The sequence below is a fragment of the Equus przewalskii genome, chromosome 11 (genome assembly GCF_037783145.1).
Source record: "Equus przewalskii isolate Varuska chromosome 11, EquPr2, whole genome shotgun sequence".
In the NCBI taxonomy this organism is placed as follows: domain Eukaryota; kingdom Metazoa; phylum Chordata; class Mammalia; order Perissodactyla; family Equidae; genus Equus; species Equus przewalskii.
In genome coordinates, this window is record NC_091841.1 from 28,389,461 (window position 1) to 28,404,304 (window position 14,844).

General features: G+C 55.5%; 2 protein-coding genes and 1 long non-coding RNA gene across 4 annotated transcripts; 1 reads left to right on the top strand and 2 right to left on the bottom strand.

The window, feature by feature from the left end:
- Positions 1 to 581: 581 nt before the first annotated feature.
- Positions 582 to 7,110, bottom strand: GPR152 (G protein-coupled receptor 152). Its single transcript, XM_070565611.1, has 2 exons — positions 6,321 to 7,110; positions 582 to 4,973 (listed from the first exon to the last, which is right to left on the bottom strand). The coding sequence occupies exon 2, from the start codon at positions 4,932 to 4,934 to the stop codon at positions 3,375 to 3,377; it is 1,560 nt and encodes a 519-aa protein (XP_070421712.1). The 5' UTR covers positions 4,935 to 4,973; positions 6,321 to 7,110; the 3' UTR covers positions 582 to 3,374.
- Positions 7,111 to 7,243: 133 nt separating this feature from the next.
- Positions 7,244 to 11,176, top strand: CABP4 (calcium binding protein 4). 2 transcript variants are annotated; one of them, XM_008533836.2, is made up of 6 exons: positions 7,244 to 7,606; positions 7,835 to 7,865; positions 7,944 to 8,087; positions 9,460 to 9,569; positions 9,915 to 10,062; positions 10,174 to 11,176. In XM_008533836.2, the coding sequence occupies exons 1-6, from the start codon at positions 7,244 to 7,246 to the stop codon at positions 10,200 to 10,202; spliced, it is 825 nt and encodes a 274-aa protein (XP_008532058.1). In that variant the 3' UTR covers positions 10,203 to 11,176. The 2 variants fall into 2 exon arrangements, with proteins under 2 accessions (XP_008532058.1, XP_008532049.1); XM_008533827.2 differs by lacking the exon at positions 10,174 to 11,176 and having other exon boundaries at positions 9,460 to 10,034.
- LOC139074524 (uncharacterized) lies at positions 9,540 to 14,294 on the bottom strand. The gene is made up of 3 exons (XR_011524205.1): positions 14,177 to 14,294; positions 11,920 to 11,967; positions 9,540 to 9,677 (listed from the first exon to the last, which is right to left on the bottom strand). It is a non-coding gene; the product is annotated as an uncharacterized lncRNA (long non-coding RNA).
- Between the last annotated feature and the right edge of the window lie 550 nt (positions 14,295 to 14,844).

The window sequence follows — 14,844 nt, forward strand, 5'->3', positions numbered from 1 at the left end:
CCTGAAAACAGCGGGGATCTGTCCGGAGCTCAAACCAGATCCCCTACCCTAAGCCGTCCCCTTGCTCCTCCTCTCAACATCTGAAATAATGTCCATAGTCACTGTGCACCCCCCACCCCTCGTGAACTACCACCGTCCTCTCCCTGCGTGTGGCCCAATGACACTGACCCTCCTGTCACTGAAACATACCACCGCCTTCCTTCCCACCCCAGGGCCTTGGCACATCCTGTTCCCTCCATCTGGAAACTCTTCCCCCAGGTCTTGAAAAGGCTCCATTCCCCCACTCCCCCCAGGTCTCTGCTCAGATGTCACCTCCTCCGAGGGCCTTCCCTGGCCACCCCCGTCACCCGTCACTCTCTGGCCTTCCCTGGTCCCTCTGTACGGTTCTTAGTCACGACCTGATGTTATGTGATATAGTTATTTGCTCCTGGTTGGCCTGGCCCACTAGGCTGTCAGCAAGTTGAGGGCAGCACTTGCTCTCGTTCGCGCTGTGTCCATGCCACCTGGAAGGAGACCTCGCACACGGCGTGTGTTCAGCTCATGGATATTGGATGAATGAAAGAACAAACAGCAGCCCTGAATGGAGACTTGAAAAATGTTCATATTCACAACTCTCAGAATCCACGTCTGGTCCCTGCGAGGGAGAGGGAGGGGTGTCTCTCACCTGGAGAAGGGTCGGTCCCCCAGAGGGCAACAGGAGCCCAGCCCCATGGGGGCGGGGGGTTTGGGGTGAGGTGGAGGGGCTGTGGAGTGCGGGGATGAGCCCTTCCCTCATCCCCTCTGGCCTTGGGTGTGCATGTTTCCTCCAACACGAAACCCTCCTCTGCGGGCCACCAGGAGGACTCCTCCTGATCCCACAAAACCCTTCCTGGTGCCGCTCTTTCTCCTGGATAGAGATTACCTAATATGGGTGGGACTCCCCTCGGGCACCTTGGAGGTGGGGCTGGCCCATTTTCCAAGAGGCGGGGTTGGGAGTGTAGACCAGAGTTGAAGGCAGGTGCCTGGCACTCAGGTCTCAGTCCAGGATCTGCTTGCCCTGTTGACGAAGCTTTGGGACCCCTACCTGGGAGAAGGGAGAGGGACAGTCCTGAGCTCCCCAAGGGGGCATCAGTCCAGACCCTGCCCTCAGGGAATGTGCTCTCCAACAGGGAGTGTGAAAGCGTTTCTGTGGAGCAGGAGGCAGTGTGGCGGAGGGAAGAATGCCTGGTGGACAGGATGCTGTCACGGGGGGCTGTGGCCCGTGGGTCAGTGCTGGTCCCAGGCCTGACTGAGGCCTGGGTGCCCACTGGTATAATCAAACTAATGGCTATCAATTATTAAGCACTTGCTCTGTGCCAGGCAAGGATCGAAGCACTTCACAGGGATTAACGCTCCTAGGAAATGGGAGCCATGTTATGATTCCCATTTTACAGATGAGGAAACTGAGGCCCAAAGAGGCCAAGAGCCTTGTTGAAGGTCACACAGCTGGTGAGGGGTGGAGCCAGGATTCAGAGGAACCCTTAGGGGCACCAGAGGCCATGCCCTTAACCCCACCCGTGTGTCTCCAAAATGGAAGGCTGGCTGGAAAGGTGCCAGCACGTGCTCGATAAATATTTGCTGAATGAATGAACTCAACAAATTTGTGCCTGTCCAGATTTCTCTCTCCAACCGGCCTCAGTGCCCACAATTCCATCACCCGGACATGCTGGTCTCACCACCCTCCCCCAGCAGGGCTCCGTCCCCGGGCTCAGTTAATGAGAACAGCAGCCAACCTTGCCGGGGGATGTTATCACCCCATTTTACAGAGGAGAAAACCGAGGTGAAGAGAGAGTGAGAAACCAGAACCCAGATCTGCCTGCACAGCCTGCTGCCCTTTTAAAATGCAAGCACTCCAGGGAAGGCTGACGCAGAAAATGTCATCGCCATTTACACCTCCTGGTAAGGGCGTCTCTCAGCTGCTAAAGGTCATAGGCTGAGCTAATGGGAAAGGATGGGGGAGGGGGTGACAAGGGGAAAAGCTTCATGATTTGGGAACGCTGGGGGCTGAGAGAAAGCTGGGTGGGATGGGTGTCCCAAGAGAGTGATGGGTATAAAAGGGAAGTGGGGTGGGGATTGGAAAATAGACCTTCAGCACTTCCTAGTATTTCTTGCAGCGTCTGCAGCTTGAGAGGGAAGAGACGCTGGGTGACCTCCTGGGGGCCTGTGCCTTTTCTGGTGCCACTGGTCTCCAGAGCTCTCTGCTTGGACACATTCCCATCCCTGCCCCTGGGCTGAGCGCATAGAAGGAGCTCAGACGGAGGGCGGACCAGCACACTCTATCTGGGCCCCAACATGGTGGGCAGTGGGGGGCAGGTGAACACTAGTTGAACCCTTAAATGGAGCAGAACCTAGAGTCCCCTGAAGCTGCCCAAGGCACAGAGGTGGCCCCATGATCTTGGGCCACCTGGATGTCTACAGGCCGGAACTGGTCATGGGCACCGCTGATCTGCCCCGAAGCTCACAGGCTCCCAGATGCTGCGATAGGTGCCTCCTCCTATCCATCCCCAGCCCCTAGAGGGGCATCCCTGGGTGCCAGTGAGGGAAGAGCATCTGTTCCCTGAGCCCCGACTGTGTGCCAGGCTCTGGCTGGGCACCTCACACACTTTCTCCTTGAATCCTCACGATGGCGGATGGAACAGGAGCTTAGAGGGTGAAGCCGCTTGTCCAGAGTCCCCTGGAGCCGGATTTGAATCCAGGCTTCGTAGCTCTCGCCTGTGCTCCCGCAGCTTGCTGGGAGAAGTCCTGCCCGGCCTCGCAGCCTGCTGGAGGCGGGCAGCTGGTGGAGAGGACTTGGCCATGCCTGCCCAGCTTGTGGGCTCCTAGGGCCCCGGGGCTCCTGCCGGCTCCTGCCGGCTCCTGAATGCCTCCCTTCTCTGCCGGGTCTTCCTCCTTTGTCCTCCTCCTCGTGCCCAGGTTAGAGGATGGGGCGGGGGAGGGGAGAGAGGGAAGGATCAAAGGGAGATCAGATCAAGCCTGGAGACATCCCCCCTGCAGTCTTCTCCTGCAGGATGGAGGCAAAGGAGGAAATCATTGGTGGGGTCTGGGGGTGTTGGGGGCAGGGCCCAGCAGGACACCATCAGCTGTGACAACTCAGGGGGCTGTTGAGCCACTGTGGTGGGGGCAAGCATGGAAGAGCTTGGTCGGACCTGGGCAGGGACGTGACGCTCACAACAAACCATCTGGGACTTTTGGCCGCTTCATTTTCACTTCCCCTGAGTCCTCCTGCCAGGCCTCGGGGCCTTGGTGGGGTTTTCCACAGTGATTTCCTCCACGGCTCCCCTCCTCCCTGACTGCTGCTTCCTCCGTCTCCCTCTGGCTCTTCCTCTGCCCTGGTGGGCCCGGGCTCTCCTAGACGCTCACGTGGGGCCTGCACTGGGGTCGTCCTCTTGGGGGTCACTACCAGGACTTTCTCCTGTGGAGGCAGCGGGCGTGGTCAGGTCCTCAGGGGCCTCTGGTGGGGCATCTGTGGATGGGACAGAGGAGGCTTCATCACAGGGGCTGGAAACTGAGCTGGCAGCAGTTCCGGGGGTCCGGGCCTCAGGGCTTGCCTGTGGCTGAGCCATGGAGTCCAGCTGAGACTGGACCACAGACTCTGACTGCAGCTGGGCTGTGGGATCTGCCTGTGGCTGGACCACAGAATCCAACTGTGGCTGGGCCATAGGGTTCACCTGTGGCTGGGCTGTGGGATTCTCCTGTGGCTGGGCTGTGGGATTCTCCTGTGGCTGGGCTGTGGGATTCTCCTGTGGCTGGGCTGTGGGATTCTGCTGTGGCTGGGCCATGGGATTCGCCTGTGGCTGGGCTGTGGGATTCGCCTGTGGCTGGGCCATGGGATTCACCTGTGGCTGGGCTGTAGGGTTCATCTGTGGCTGGGCCTCAGCTGTTGGCCCTGGCAGAGTCTGACCCCCAGGGTCCACTTGGGCCTGTGGCTCGGCTGGCATGAAGCTGCCTGGCCGTTCCTCGCAGAGAGCTGCTGCGAAGGAGGAGAGCATTGAGTGCAGCAGGGCCCGGAGGTCGGCACTGGCCAGGAGGCAGAGGAAGGGACTGAGGCAGCTGTTGAGCAGGATTAAGTAGTCGGAGTAGACCAGGGCCTCCCAGAGCAGGTAGCCGGGGTAGATGTCCCACAGGAAGGCCAGGTACAGCAGCTGCGCCAGCTGGTAGGGCAGCCGCAGGACCACATAGGCTGACAATATGGTCTTGGCCACACGGGCAAAGCCACGGCAGGCTGTGGGCCTAGGCTGATGGTGGCAGCAGGTCCTGCAGGCAGCTGCCTGGGTGAGCACGTGGCAGACGAGCAGCAGGAAGAAAGGCAGGAAGCCCCCCAGGATCTCGAACATCCGCAGCGGCAGCTCCTCACTATCCCAGAAGTCCAGGCAGATGACCAGGTCGTACCACCAGACGGCGGCCTCGGGGAAGACCAGCCAGGGCACACTGAAGAGTGTGGCCAGCACCCAGACCCCGGCGCAGACCCAGAGGGGCAGGCGGGCCGGGCGATGCGCAGGGTACCAGCGTGGACACAGCGCCAGCAGGCAGCGGTCCAGGCTGAGGGTTGCCAGCAGGAAGAGGCCAGAGGAGTGGGACACACCCCATAGAAAGTAGTAGAAGCGGCAGGCAGCTGTCCCCAGTGGCCAGTGCCCTCCGTGCTGGATCTCCAGGATCTGGAAGGCTGCTGCTGCCAGGAACAAAAAGTCAGAGAGGGCCAGGCTGAGCAGGAGCAGAGCGAGGCGTGTGCCTGCTCCTTGCCGGGCCTGTGAGCCGGCCAGCCACGCCATGAGCCCATTGGCTGGCAGCCCCAGGAGCAGCAGGGCCACCAGGAAGACTGTGTCCCAGCCGCCCTGGGGGTAGTAGTCCTCGTCGTCCAGCTCCGTGCGGGGCCTGAGGCCAGCAGCACCCAGGTTGGCTTCTATAGCAGCGTCCATCTGAGGTCCCTAGTGTACCTCTGGACACAGAGAGGGCGCCTGGTGAAGCAATGAAGGCATGAATGATTGAGCGTGAGAGAGAGGGTCTTGTGCATCTCCAGGCGAGTCGTGATCCCTTTCTGGGCCATTGTCATCACTTTTTGGGTAGATATTCTATGCTAGGGACTTTAAATAGACGACCCCACCTAGGCCTCATACAACCCCTTTTACAGCTGAGGAGCGGAAGGTTCAGAGGACCAGGGTACTTGCCCAAGGTCAGAGGTAGGATGGGCGGCCCCAGGACCCCAACGCAGACCTAACCATTCTGCCCCACGGAATCCCTGTGTGTGTCTAGTGGACTAGACCAGAGGCTTGCTTTCTTTCTTTTTTTTTTTTTTTTTGAGGAAGATTAGCCCTGAGCTAACGACTGCCAATCCTCTTCTTTTTGCTGAGGAAGACTGGCCCTGAGCTGACATCCGTGCCCATCTTCGTCTACTTTATATGTGGGACGCCCACCACAGCATGGCTTTTGCCAAGTGGTGCCATGTCCACATCCGGGATTCCAACCGGCGCACCCCGGGCTGCTGAGAAGCAGAACGTGCTAACTTTGCAGCGCCACTGGCCAGAGGCTTTCAAACATATTTTTTAAGCTGGTGAATATTTTCTTTAAATGAAATACTACAGTGGAATTCCTATATGAACTCAAAGTGGGTGCTCAGATTAAAGGAGGGGAGGGCGCTCCTAGAGCTCCAGGGAGCACAGTTTGAAAACCATTTGGTCAGATCACCACAAGCTCCTTTTTGTCTGGTATCCTGGGGTTCGAGTGTTTAAGAGTCCACGCGGGGAGGGCTCAGGGTCCCACCGGCCCGGAGGAATCCGAGATCGGAAGGGAGCCTGGGGCAGAGGAGGCCCCTCCTCCCAGCGAGAGCAACTCAGTGAGCTCTGGGAGGCCTGAGGCTCAGGCGGGGCAGCCCGCAGCCAGGAGGGCTGTCCTGGGAGCAGCTTGAGCCTCTTTATCACCCTCTGCCTCACCTGGGACCCTCTCTCTCTTCTCCCAGCTCAGGCAGAAGGTGGCCCCCGTTTGTTTCCTGGAGCAATTAAACAGGAGGGGGGCGCAACAGCTTGATGAGGAGGAGGGTGGCCGGCACCCAAGGCCTGCTGCCCCCACGCCCCTCGCTCGCTAGCCTAGGGAGTCTCCCTCTGAGGATGGACAAGGCCCTGGTGGCCGCACAGAGTCGGGGAAGAAGCAGATGCCCCAGAAAGACTGGATCCTGCCTGTGGCCTTTAGCCCCATGGCCTCTCCACCCCCAGGGCCCTTCCTCAGGCAGACGCCACTCTGCAAGCTTCAGCTGCTACTGCATCAGAGCCCTGGGCTCCCCCGACCCCCACCGGTGAGGCCTGGCTTACCTGTGAGGCGCAGGCTGCTGGCGGGGAGGAGCTGGGCGTGCCTGTGTGCCCAGTGGTCCAGTCGTCCGCATGGCCCCACACCAGGGCCTGCTGCATGGTGCCCGGCGGCGCTAAGGCGGCCGGCATGAAACCCAAGCTCAAAGGGCATCAATCATTCATGGGGCTGCTCGCCGGGAAACCCTAACCCTGGCCCAGTAGGACCAACTGACCGGCCAGTTCCCCCAACCCTGGGCAAGGTCAGATGGCTGAAGCCCCCTCACCCTGGGCCTCTCCAGCTCAGGGCAGGCCCTGTGTCCCCCCTGGGGTCCACCTCCTCTGACATCACCTCCATGACCCTCAATCCGGCATTCAAGGCCTCGGTGATCTGGCCTCTCTTCCTCAATTTCATATACCCTCTGCTCCAGCCAGGATGTCACCCATGAGGGGACTGCAGTGGGCAGCTTGTCCTATGCTCTCCCACCTTCCAGCCTTTGCCTACCCTCTCCCTCCTGCCTGCGATGCCTTCCCGTGTCCTCTCTCAGCTAAGTCCTGCCCGTGTCACACAACCCGGCTGAAGTCTCGACTCTTCGGCAATATTGCTCCCATTCTACAGATGAGGCACGGAGGCTCAGAGAGGTGAATTTGCTGGGTCTCCCAGCTCCGAGGTGGCAAAGCTGGAGTCTAAGCTCGTGCAGCTACCATGTCTTGGCACCCCTTGTTGCTGAGGACAGTTCTCTTGACCCATCTGGCTCTGTCCTGGCCAGCCCTGAGCTGAGGGCCAGGATTAGGGCCTGGGCTGCCTGCCTCACTTACCCTAATCCCCCTCAGGGCCCGATCCCAGGCCAGCAGCTCCCAGGGTGCGGGTGCATAAGCAGCTTTATGGGTTCCAAGAGCCAAGGGTGCTCCGTGGTGCTGCATCTCTGAGCCCTGTCGCCCATCTCCACATGGCCACAGAGCAGGCAAAGGGGCAGCATGGCCCAGACCTGGCCCCCGGCCCTCAGAAGCCCCTTGAGGGGGCCATGGCTCCCACGAATGGGGCTGAGGGGCACCCTTTGACCAGGAGGAAGAGCAAGAGGGGGCTTCGAGGGTCCCGGAAGGGCAGCTCTGGGGAGCAGACCCCCATCCAGGGCCCTGAGGCCCCTGGGAGCAGCAAGAATCCCTCTAGGACCGGAGAAGGGCAGGAGGGGCCAACCCCTGCAGCCCCTGGGTCAGCCTCTCGTCGCCAGTCCCACCGGCATCGTTCTGACCCCCAGCATGATGCTGCTCAGAGGACATACGGGCCCCTGCTCAACCGTGTCTTCGGGAAGGTCAGGTGGGGCCTGGGCAGGGTTGGGAGTCTGAGGGTCGGGGTGGGGACTCATGTCCTCAGGCTCAGCCCACCCTGCCCCTAGTACTGAGGGCCCCTGTCGCTTCTGCTTCAGACTCAGGGATCCTGGGCTGTGGGGGCTGGGTTTCAGCAGTTTGGGGAAAGATGGGTCTTGGGCTGGCCCAAGCCCTGGCTGGCTTGGGGGACATGCTGGACTATACCCCTACAGGACCGCGAGCTGGGCCCCGAGGAGCTGGATGGTGAGTGGCCTTTGCTGGTGGCGGGGTGGGAGGTGTCCCTGAGCCTGGCTCCCTGGGCCTGACCCTCCTCCCCGGCAGAACTTCAAGCTGCCTTTGAGGAGTTTGACACCGACCGCGATGGCTACATCGGCTACCGGGAGCTGGGCGCCTGCATGCGGACACTGGGCTACATGCCCACTGAGATGGAGCTCATCGAGGTCTCGCAGCATGTCAAGATGCGAAGTCAGTGCCTGAACCCACTGGCCAGGGTGGGGTAGGGCCCGAGCTGCCTGGCTTTTCCTGGAGGCTGGGTAGCCCTGGTTCTCTCCAAGCCTCATGGTTCAGGGGGATCACGAGGCGGTGGTGGGAGGTGGCTCTGGGAGTGTCCCAGGGGTGATGGCGGAAGTGGGCGAGGGGCAGATTCCAGGGCAGTTTGACAGTTGGATGTTGGCCCTGTCGGATGCAGGGACACCAGGGATGGAGGAAGTCACCTGGTGATCCAAGAGAGGCCCTCGGGGCATATCACCCCTCCCACCCCCCCCCCCCCCCCCCGACCCTGCTCTGGGATCGCCCCGTGGCCCAGTGGTTGAGTTCACGTGCTCCGCTTCGGTGGCCCAAGGTTTAACCGGTTCAGATCCTGTGTGTAGACAGGGCACTGCTCATCAGGCCATGCTGAGGAGGCGTCCCATGTGCCACAACCAGAAGGATCTGCAACTAGAATATACAACTATACGCCGGGGGGCTTTGGGGAGAGGAAAAAAAAAGGAAGATTGGCAACAGATGTTAGCTCAGGGCCAAGCTTTAAAAAAAACAGTTCCCTGCTGGTACTAGCCACCCCTCTCTCTCTCTTTCTCTCAGACACCCCCCCCACCCCCCCCCCACCCCCCGCCAGGCTCCTGAGAAGAGCCTTCTGAGGTTCTCTGAGGCCTAGTGTGACAGAACTCTGGCCGGTCCTTGCGATTAAATGTCGGATGGGCGGCACTTGTGTGATTATCATTAGCTCATTTGTCCTCAGACCCATATCAGATTCCCTTCCTTCCAGAACACCTGCATTATTTTTTACTTTACAGTTTCCCAAATGGGATGTGATTTACAACCGATGTGAACATTTAGTGTCATCCTTCTTTTCTTTCCCCCAAAGCTGTTAATTGACCATCAGAGCTTTTTTTAATGGATGCCGTCTTAGAACCAAGGGACCACATGGGTCTGCTTAAGGGGCATTTATTGCCGCCTACGGGGTTCCAGCACTTTACAGCCATGAGCTCCAACCCCAACAGCAGCCCACAGAGTAGCTTCTGCCATCCCCGTCCCAGGATGAGGACGGAGGTTTCATAAGTCACCCAAGGCCACACACAATCAGCGGCAGAGCCAGGGTTTGAAGCCGGGGCTGTCTGGTTCCAGAGCCTGGTCTCTTTCCCCCACACTTGCGTACTTCACTGAGTGCACCCAAGCTCTTCACCCCCCAGCAGAAAGCAGGGCTCCAGCTGCCTACACCCCGCAGGGCATGGACACCCGTGTTCCTTCCTGGAAGCAGAGCTGGGGAGGGGCTGGCCCTCGTGACGTCCCTCCTTGGGCCCCAGCCCTCACCATTGTGACGCTCTGCCTGGGTCCGCAGTGGGTGGCCGTGTGGACTTCGAGGAGTTTGTGGAAATGATGGGCCCAAAGCTGAGGGAGGAGACGGCACACATGTTGGGGGTGCGGGAGCTGCGCATCGCCTTCCGAGAGGTGTGGAGCGTGGTCGAGGCGGGTGGTGGGTGGCTGGATGGCATCCTTGCTAGCCTCCCCCCCAGGCCAGGGGAAGCTGGTGGCCTCAGCCTCTGGAGGCCCAGAGCCCTGCAGGTGGTGGCACTGGGATCAGGGAGGGGTCAGAAAGGGTTTGGCTCACCTCCAGCTAGGGGATCCCCCAAGGGAGACTTCTTAGAGAGAGGGCCCCCTGTCTCAGCCTGGGAGGAGGAGGGAGCTTGGATGGGTGAAAATGGGGGCATCCAGGCACAGGACGTGGCAAGGTGGAGACGGGTGCAGGCAGAGGCAGCTTTGGGTGGGAGGGGCTGAGCCCTGCTGGGATCCTAGTTTGACAAGGACAGGGATGGACGAATCACTATGGCGGAGCTGCGACAGGCGGCACCGGCTCTGCTGGGGGAACCGCTGCTGGGTCCTGAGCTGGACGAGATGCTCCGAGATGTGGACCTCAATGGGGACGGCACTGTAGACTTTGACGGTGAGTCTCCCTTCCGGACAACCCCTACCCCTCCAGCTCCCAGGCTGAGCCCAGCGCCTCCTGGGATCCCTGAGCTGGACCAGCCCGAGCCCCACCCCTTCTCTCCTACAGAGTTTGTGATGATGCTTTCCACCCACTGAGGCTCCAGGAGAGGAGACTGCGTCACCCCTCTGGCCCCAGAAGCCAGCAGGGTTCATGCTGCACACCCTCCCCACGAGGCCCGAGATGGAAGAGACCCAGCAGCCCCCAGGCTTCTTCTGCCCCTGACGACACCTGGCTGCAAAGTTGGCTTGTGATGTCACCGACTCACCCTCGTCCTCGTGTCCCTCCCACGGGAGCTGCCTGGAGGAAACCTGCCCTCAAGTGCCCATCATTCCCCGGTGTGAGCAAGATTTGGATCTCTCCAGCCCCTTGGGAGGTAGGGAGCTCCCTGGCACTGGCAGCATTCAAAGACGTGGCAGTGCTGGGAGGGAATTCTGGTAACATGGTGAATAGAGGGGGCGGCTGGATGCTTCCCACTACTTATTTGTAGAAGTGTTTAAAAAAAAAAACCAAACAGGGTGAACTTCAAAGAAAGAAAGGGATGACCCCAGGTAGTAAAGCTAGGAGGTGGGAGGGAAAGACACCATGGGGGCTTCAGACTTGGAGAGAGGTTCGGGAGCCTGGGCTGTGACACTCAGGGGTGACGAGGGACCTGCAAGAGGCTGGGGAGCAAGACGTGACCCTGAGTCCATTCCAGGGTCTCAGAGGGCGACCCTGTTCTTGAGAAGGGACCAAACTATGCCTCGACCTAGCAGGCTGAGGAAGTGGCAAGGGTACAGGGGTTCAAGGCCTCGAGCAGGAAAAGCTTCCCTGGAGAACGTGAAACTCGGGGCTGCACCTCGAGCAGGAGCGCGGTCTGTCACTACGGTCCGAAAAGCTGAAGAAATAGGAAAAACCGCTGAGAAGGGCACTCTCTCCACCCAGGGCCCAGGAGGCTCAAAATGAAAAAAACAACCACCCTGTCACTTCTGAAGATGAAATTACAAATGAGACGAGGCAGATGTGACAAACAGACTCAGCACCCAAGTGTGTCAATGATAGAACAGTCCAGAAGAGACCACAAAGTCAATGGAAAAAAATAAAGATAAAAGAAGGAAGAGAGATCAAGATGCGGTTACAGGATAATATGAGAAGAGAAAAGGAAGATTTGAAAAACAGTAGCCCAGGGGCTGGCCCCGTGGCCGAGTGCTTAAGTTCGCGCGTTCCGCTGCAGGCGGCCCAGTGTTTCGTCGGTTCGAATCCTGGGTGCGGACATGGTACAGCTCATCAAGCCACGTTGAGGTGGCGTCCCACATGCCACAACTAGAGGGACCCACAACTAAGAATATACAACTTTGTACCGGGGGGCTTTGGGGAGAAAAAGGAAAAAAATAAAATCTTAAAAAAAAAAAAGTAGCCCAATGGACCTTCTAGAAATTAAGGATATAGCCATTGGAATTTAAAAAATCAGTGGATAAGTTAAAAAGCAGATGAACATAATTTAAGAGCTTAATGAACTGGAAGGCTTCTCTGAGAAATCACTCATAAGCTAGCCCTGAGGGATAAAAAGATGGAAAATATTAAAGGATGGTTAACATTTGTCATTAGGAGTCTCAGAAGGAGAAAGTACAGAGAATGGGCATGAGGCAATATTCAAAGAGATGATGGCTGAAAATCTTCCATAAAGACTTCCACAAAGACAGATGCCCAGGAGCACCCTGGAGCCAGGGAAGGATAAACAAAAATACATATATTATCTAGATGCTTCCCAGTGAAACCGCAGAATACAAAAGGAAAATCTCATAAAGAACTGGAGAGAAAACTCAGATTACTTACCGAGGAACAGGAATCAGACTCTCCAAAGACTTTTCACCGCCACAACAGCTGCCAGAAGATAATGGAATAAATTGTTCACTGTGCAGAGGAAAAATGATTGCCAGCCAAGAAGCCTATACCTAGCTCAATTGTTATTCAAGAATGAAGGTGAAATGTAAACTTTTTTCTTTTTTTTCCCCTGCTTTATCTCCCCAAATCCCCCGAGTACATAGTTGTATATCTTAGTTGCAGGTCCTTCTAGTTGTGGCATGTGGGACGCCGCCTCAGCATGGCCTGATGAGTGGTGCCATGTCCGCGCCCAGGATCCGAACTGGCGAAACCCTGGGCCACCGCAGCAGAGCGCGTGAACTTAACCACTTGGCCACAGGGCTGGCCCTTGTTTTTTTTTTTTTTTTGAGGCAGATTAGGCCTGAGCTAACTGCTGCCAATCCTCTTTTCTTCTGAGGAAGACTGGCCCTGAGCTAACATCCATGCCCATCTTCCTCTACTTTATATGTGGGATGCCTACCACAGCATGGCTTGCCAAGCGGTGCCATGTCCGCACCTGGGATTCGAACCAGTGAACCCCGAGCTGCGGAAGCAGAACATGCACACTTAACTGCTGTGCCACCGGGTGGCCCCATAAACTTTTCCGACAAACAAAGGCTGAAAGGGTTTTCCACCCACATACTCTTGTTGAAGGGAGGGCTTCAGGAAGAAGGAAATTCAATCCAGAATGAAGGCAGAATACATACGAAATAACAGTCAGGGAAAAAAATCAGTAAATATATTGGTAGATCTAAAGAAGTGTTAACTGTAAAAATATTAATTTGGGGGAATTTAAAAACAAGGAGGGACTAAAATAATAGACAAAAAAAAAGGAAAATGGGAGGGGGTGCCTTAGACATGCTGACATGGTTTTCTTTTTTTTCCTAGAGAAGAATAGATTTATTGATTAACTTTAGACTTTGTTGACGATTTCAGGGTAACCATTAACATAACAGAAACAGAGGTAGAATGTTCCATTCAACAGTCAAATCAACAGAGGATGAAAAAGAGGAAGTGAAGAATTACTGATTAAACCAATAGAAGGCTGGGAAAGAGGGAAAAGAAAGCAAAGAAAAAGAACATAGAAAACATTAAAACAGAAGGTAGAAATAATGCTTAAAAAAGTCAAAAATTACAATAAATATAAGCAGATTAAGTTTTTCAGTTAAAAGTCAGAGAGTCTCAGTCCAAGAAGAAAGTATCAATATTAGACTGGGCTCCCCGGGAGTGACAGGGACCCAAAATAACAATGCTTTAAACTAGAGCGAAGTTTATGTCCCCCACAGAAGTCTCAGGTGAAATCCAGCTGTGAGGTCTTGAGGGCCCCAGGCTCCTTCTGCTGGCTGCTCTGCCATTCCTAGGGTGTGTGCATGTTAGTTTGTTTTCCAGGTGGCAGGACAGGGGCAGGAATAGAGAAGAAAGGCTCCTTACCTGGTACACCTAGCTGCAAAGGATGCTGGGAAATGCGGTCTTTATTTTGGGTGGCCATGTGCCCAGCTAGTTACCAGAGGTTCTTCTACCGTAAGGGCAGAGAGCGGTACCAAAGGGCAGCTATCAGGCTCTTCCCCACGGCTGAGTGCAGGATCTAAGAGACACACTCAAAACATAACTATGACTGAAAAGCTGAAAGCGATGGCTTGGAAAAAAGATTCACTAAGAGAAAACTAACTAGCAGAAAGCTAGTATAACCACAGGCACATCAGACAAAGATGGGCTATTTGGCAAAAAGCATTAGGGACAAATTGAGTTACAATTCACTAAGGAAATCCAATGTTCCTAGTCTGGATACGACTATCAATGTTTTCCAACTAAAAGGAAATTGTATTTAGAGTTTAGATATTCATTATTCTCTGAGGATAGTGTGGCTGTCAATCCAACTTGGATTACATAAATTAACCACCAAAAAGCAAACGTGTTGGTCACATTAAAACTTTAAACATTGTGTTGGGGCTGGCCCCATGGCTGAGTGGTTAACTTCTCGCGTTTTGCTTTGGCGGCCCAGGGTTTCACCGGTTCGAATCCTGGGCGTGGACATGGCACCGCTCGTCATGCCATGCTGAGGCGGCATCCCAAATGCCACAACTAGAAGGACCCACAGCTACAATATACAACTTATGTACTGGGGGGCTTTGGGGAGAAAAAGCAGGAACAAAAAAAGGAGATTGGTAGCAGTTGTTAGCTCAGGTGTCAATCTTAAAAAAACCCAAAAACTTTAAACATTATGACTCACAGTGTTCTGCCAGTGTTCATACAGACTGAGAGTTGGTAAGCTTTTCTGGAGAGGGCCCACAGCAAAGATTTTAGGTTTTGAGGACCATGTGGTTTCTGTTGCAAGTGCTCAACTCTGCTGTTGTCGTTTCTATCGCCAAGCAACCAAAATCAACATACAAATGAGTGGGGGTGGCTCTGTTGGAAATTTAATGAATAATCAGTTAACCAAACGTGACTTGTTGACACTAAAATTTGACTTTTATAAGCTTTTAATGTGTCCCGAAGTTTATTATCTTATTATTCTTTGACTTTTTTCCAACCACTACTAAAATATAAAAACTCTTCTTAACTCGGGGGCTGCAGCGGGCCTGTGGGCTCTGCCGTGCTGGCTCCTGATACGGTCTTACGATATGGAGAATCACTGCTTCTGGAATAACTTTCTGTTTAGTTAAGATTGTGGAATGCCAAAAAGTTACGAGCACAGTAGCAACTCCCTGTATGTATCGTCAGTTTGCTCACTTTCAACGAATGGTTTTGTCATTTTTTTTCTGTTCTGATGACATTCATTGAAATGTAATTTTATGTCTAATTAACCTGGTATTACAAACTGTGGGCTTGTACTCTGTATGTTTTTTTCCTTTCACTTTTCTAGTTTTCATCTATCTTACAAAAGTACTGGTCCATGAC

Excerpts from the sequence above, each read along its gene's own strand:
- GPR152 (XM_070565611.1), bottom strand. The coding sequence starts at position 4,934 with ATGGACGCTGCTATAGAAGCCAACCTGGGTGCTGCTGGCCTCAGGCCC.
- CABP4 (XM_008533827.2), top strand. The coding sequence starts at position 7,244 with ATGGCCACAGAGCAGGCAAAGGGGCAGCATGGCCCAGACCTGGCCCCC. Across the intron at positions 7,866-7,943 it reads GGGCCCCGAGGAGCTGGATG|AACTTCAAGCTGCCTTTGAG; the intron begins GTGAGTGGCCTT and ends CCTCCCCGGCAG. Across the intron at positions 8,088-9,459 it reads GCAGCATGTCAAGATGCGAA|TGGGTGGCCGTGTGGACTTC; the intron begins GTCAGTGCCTGA and ends CTGGGTCCGCAG.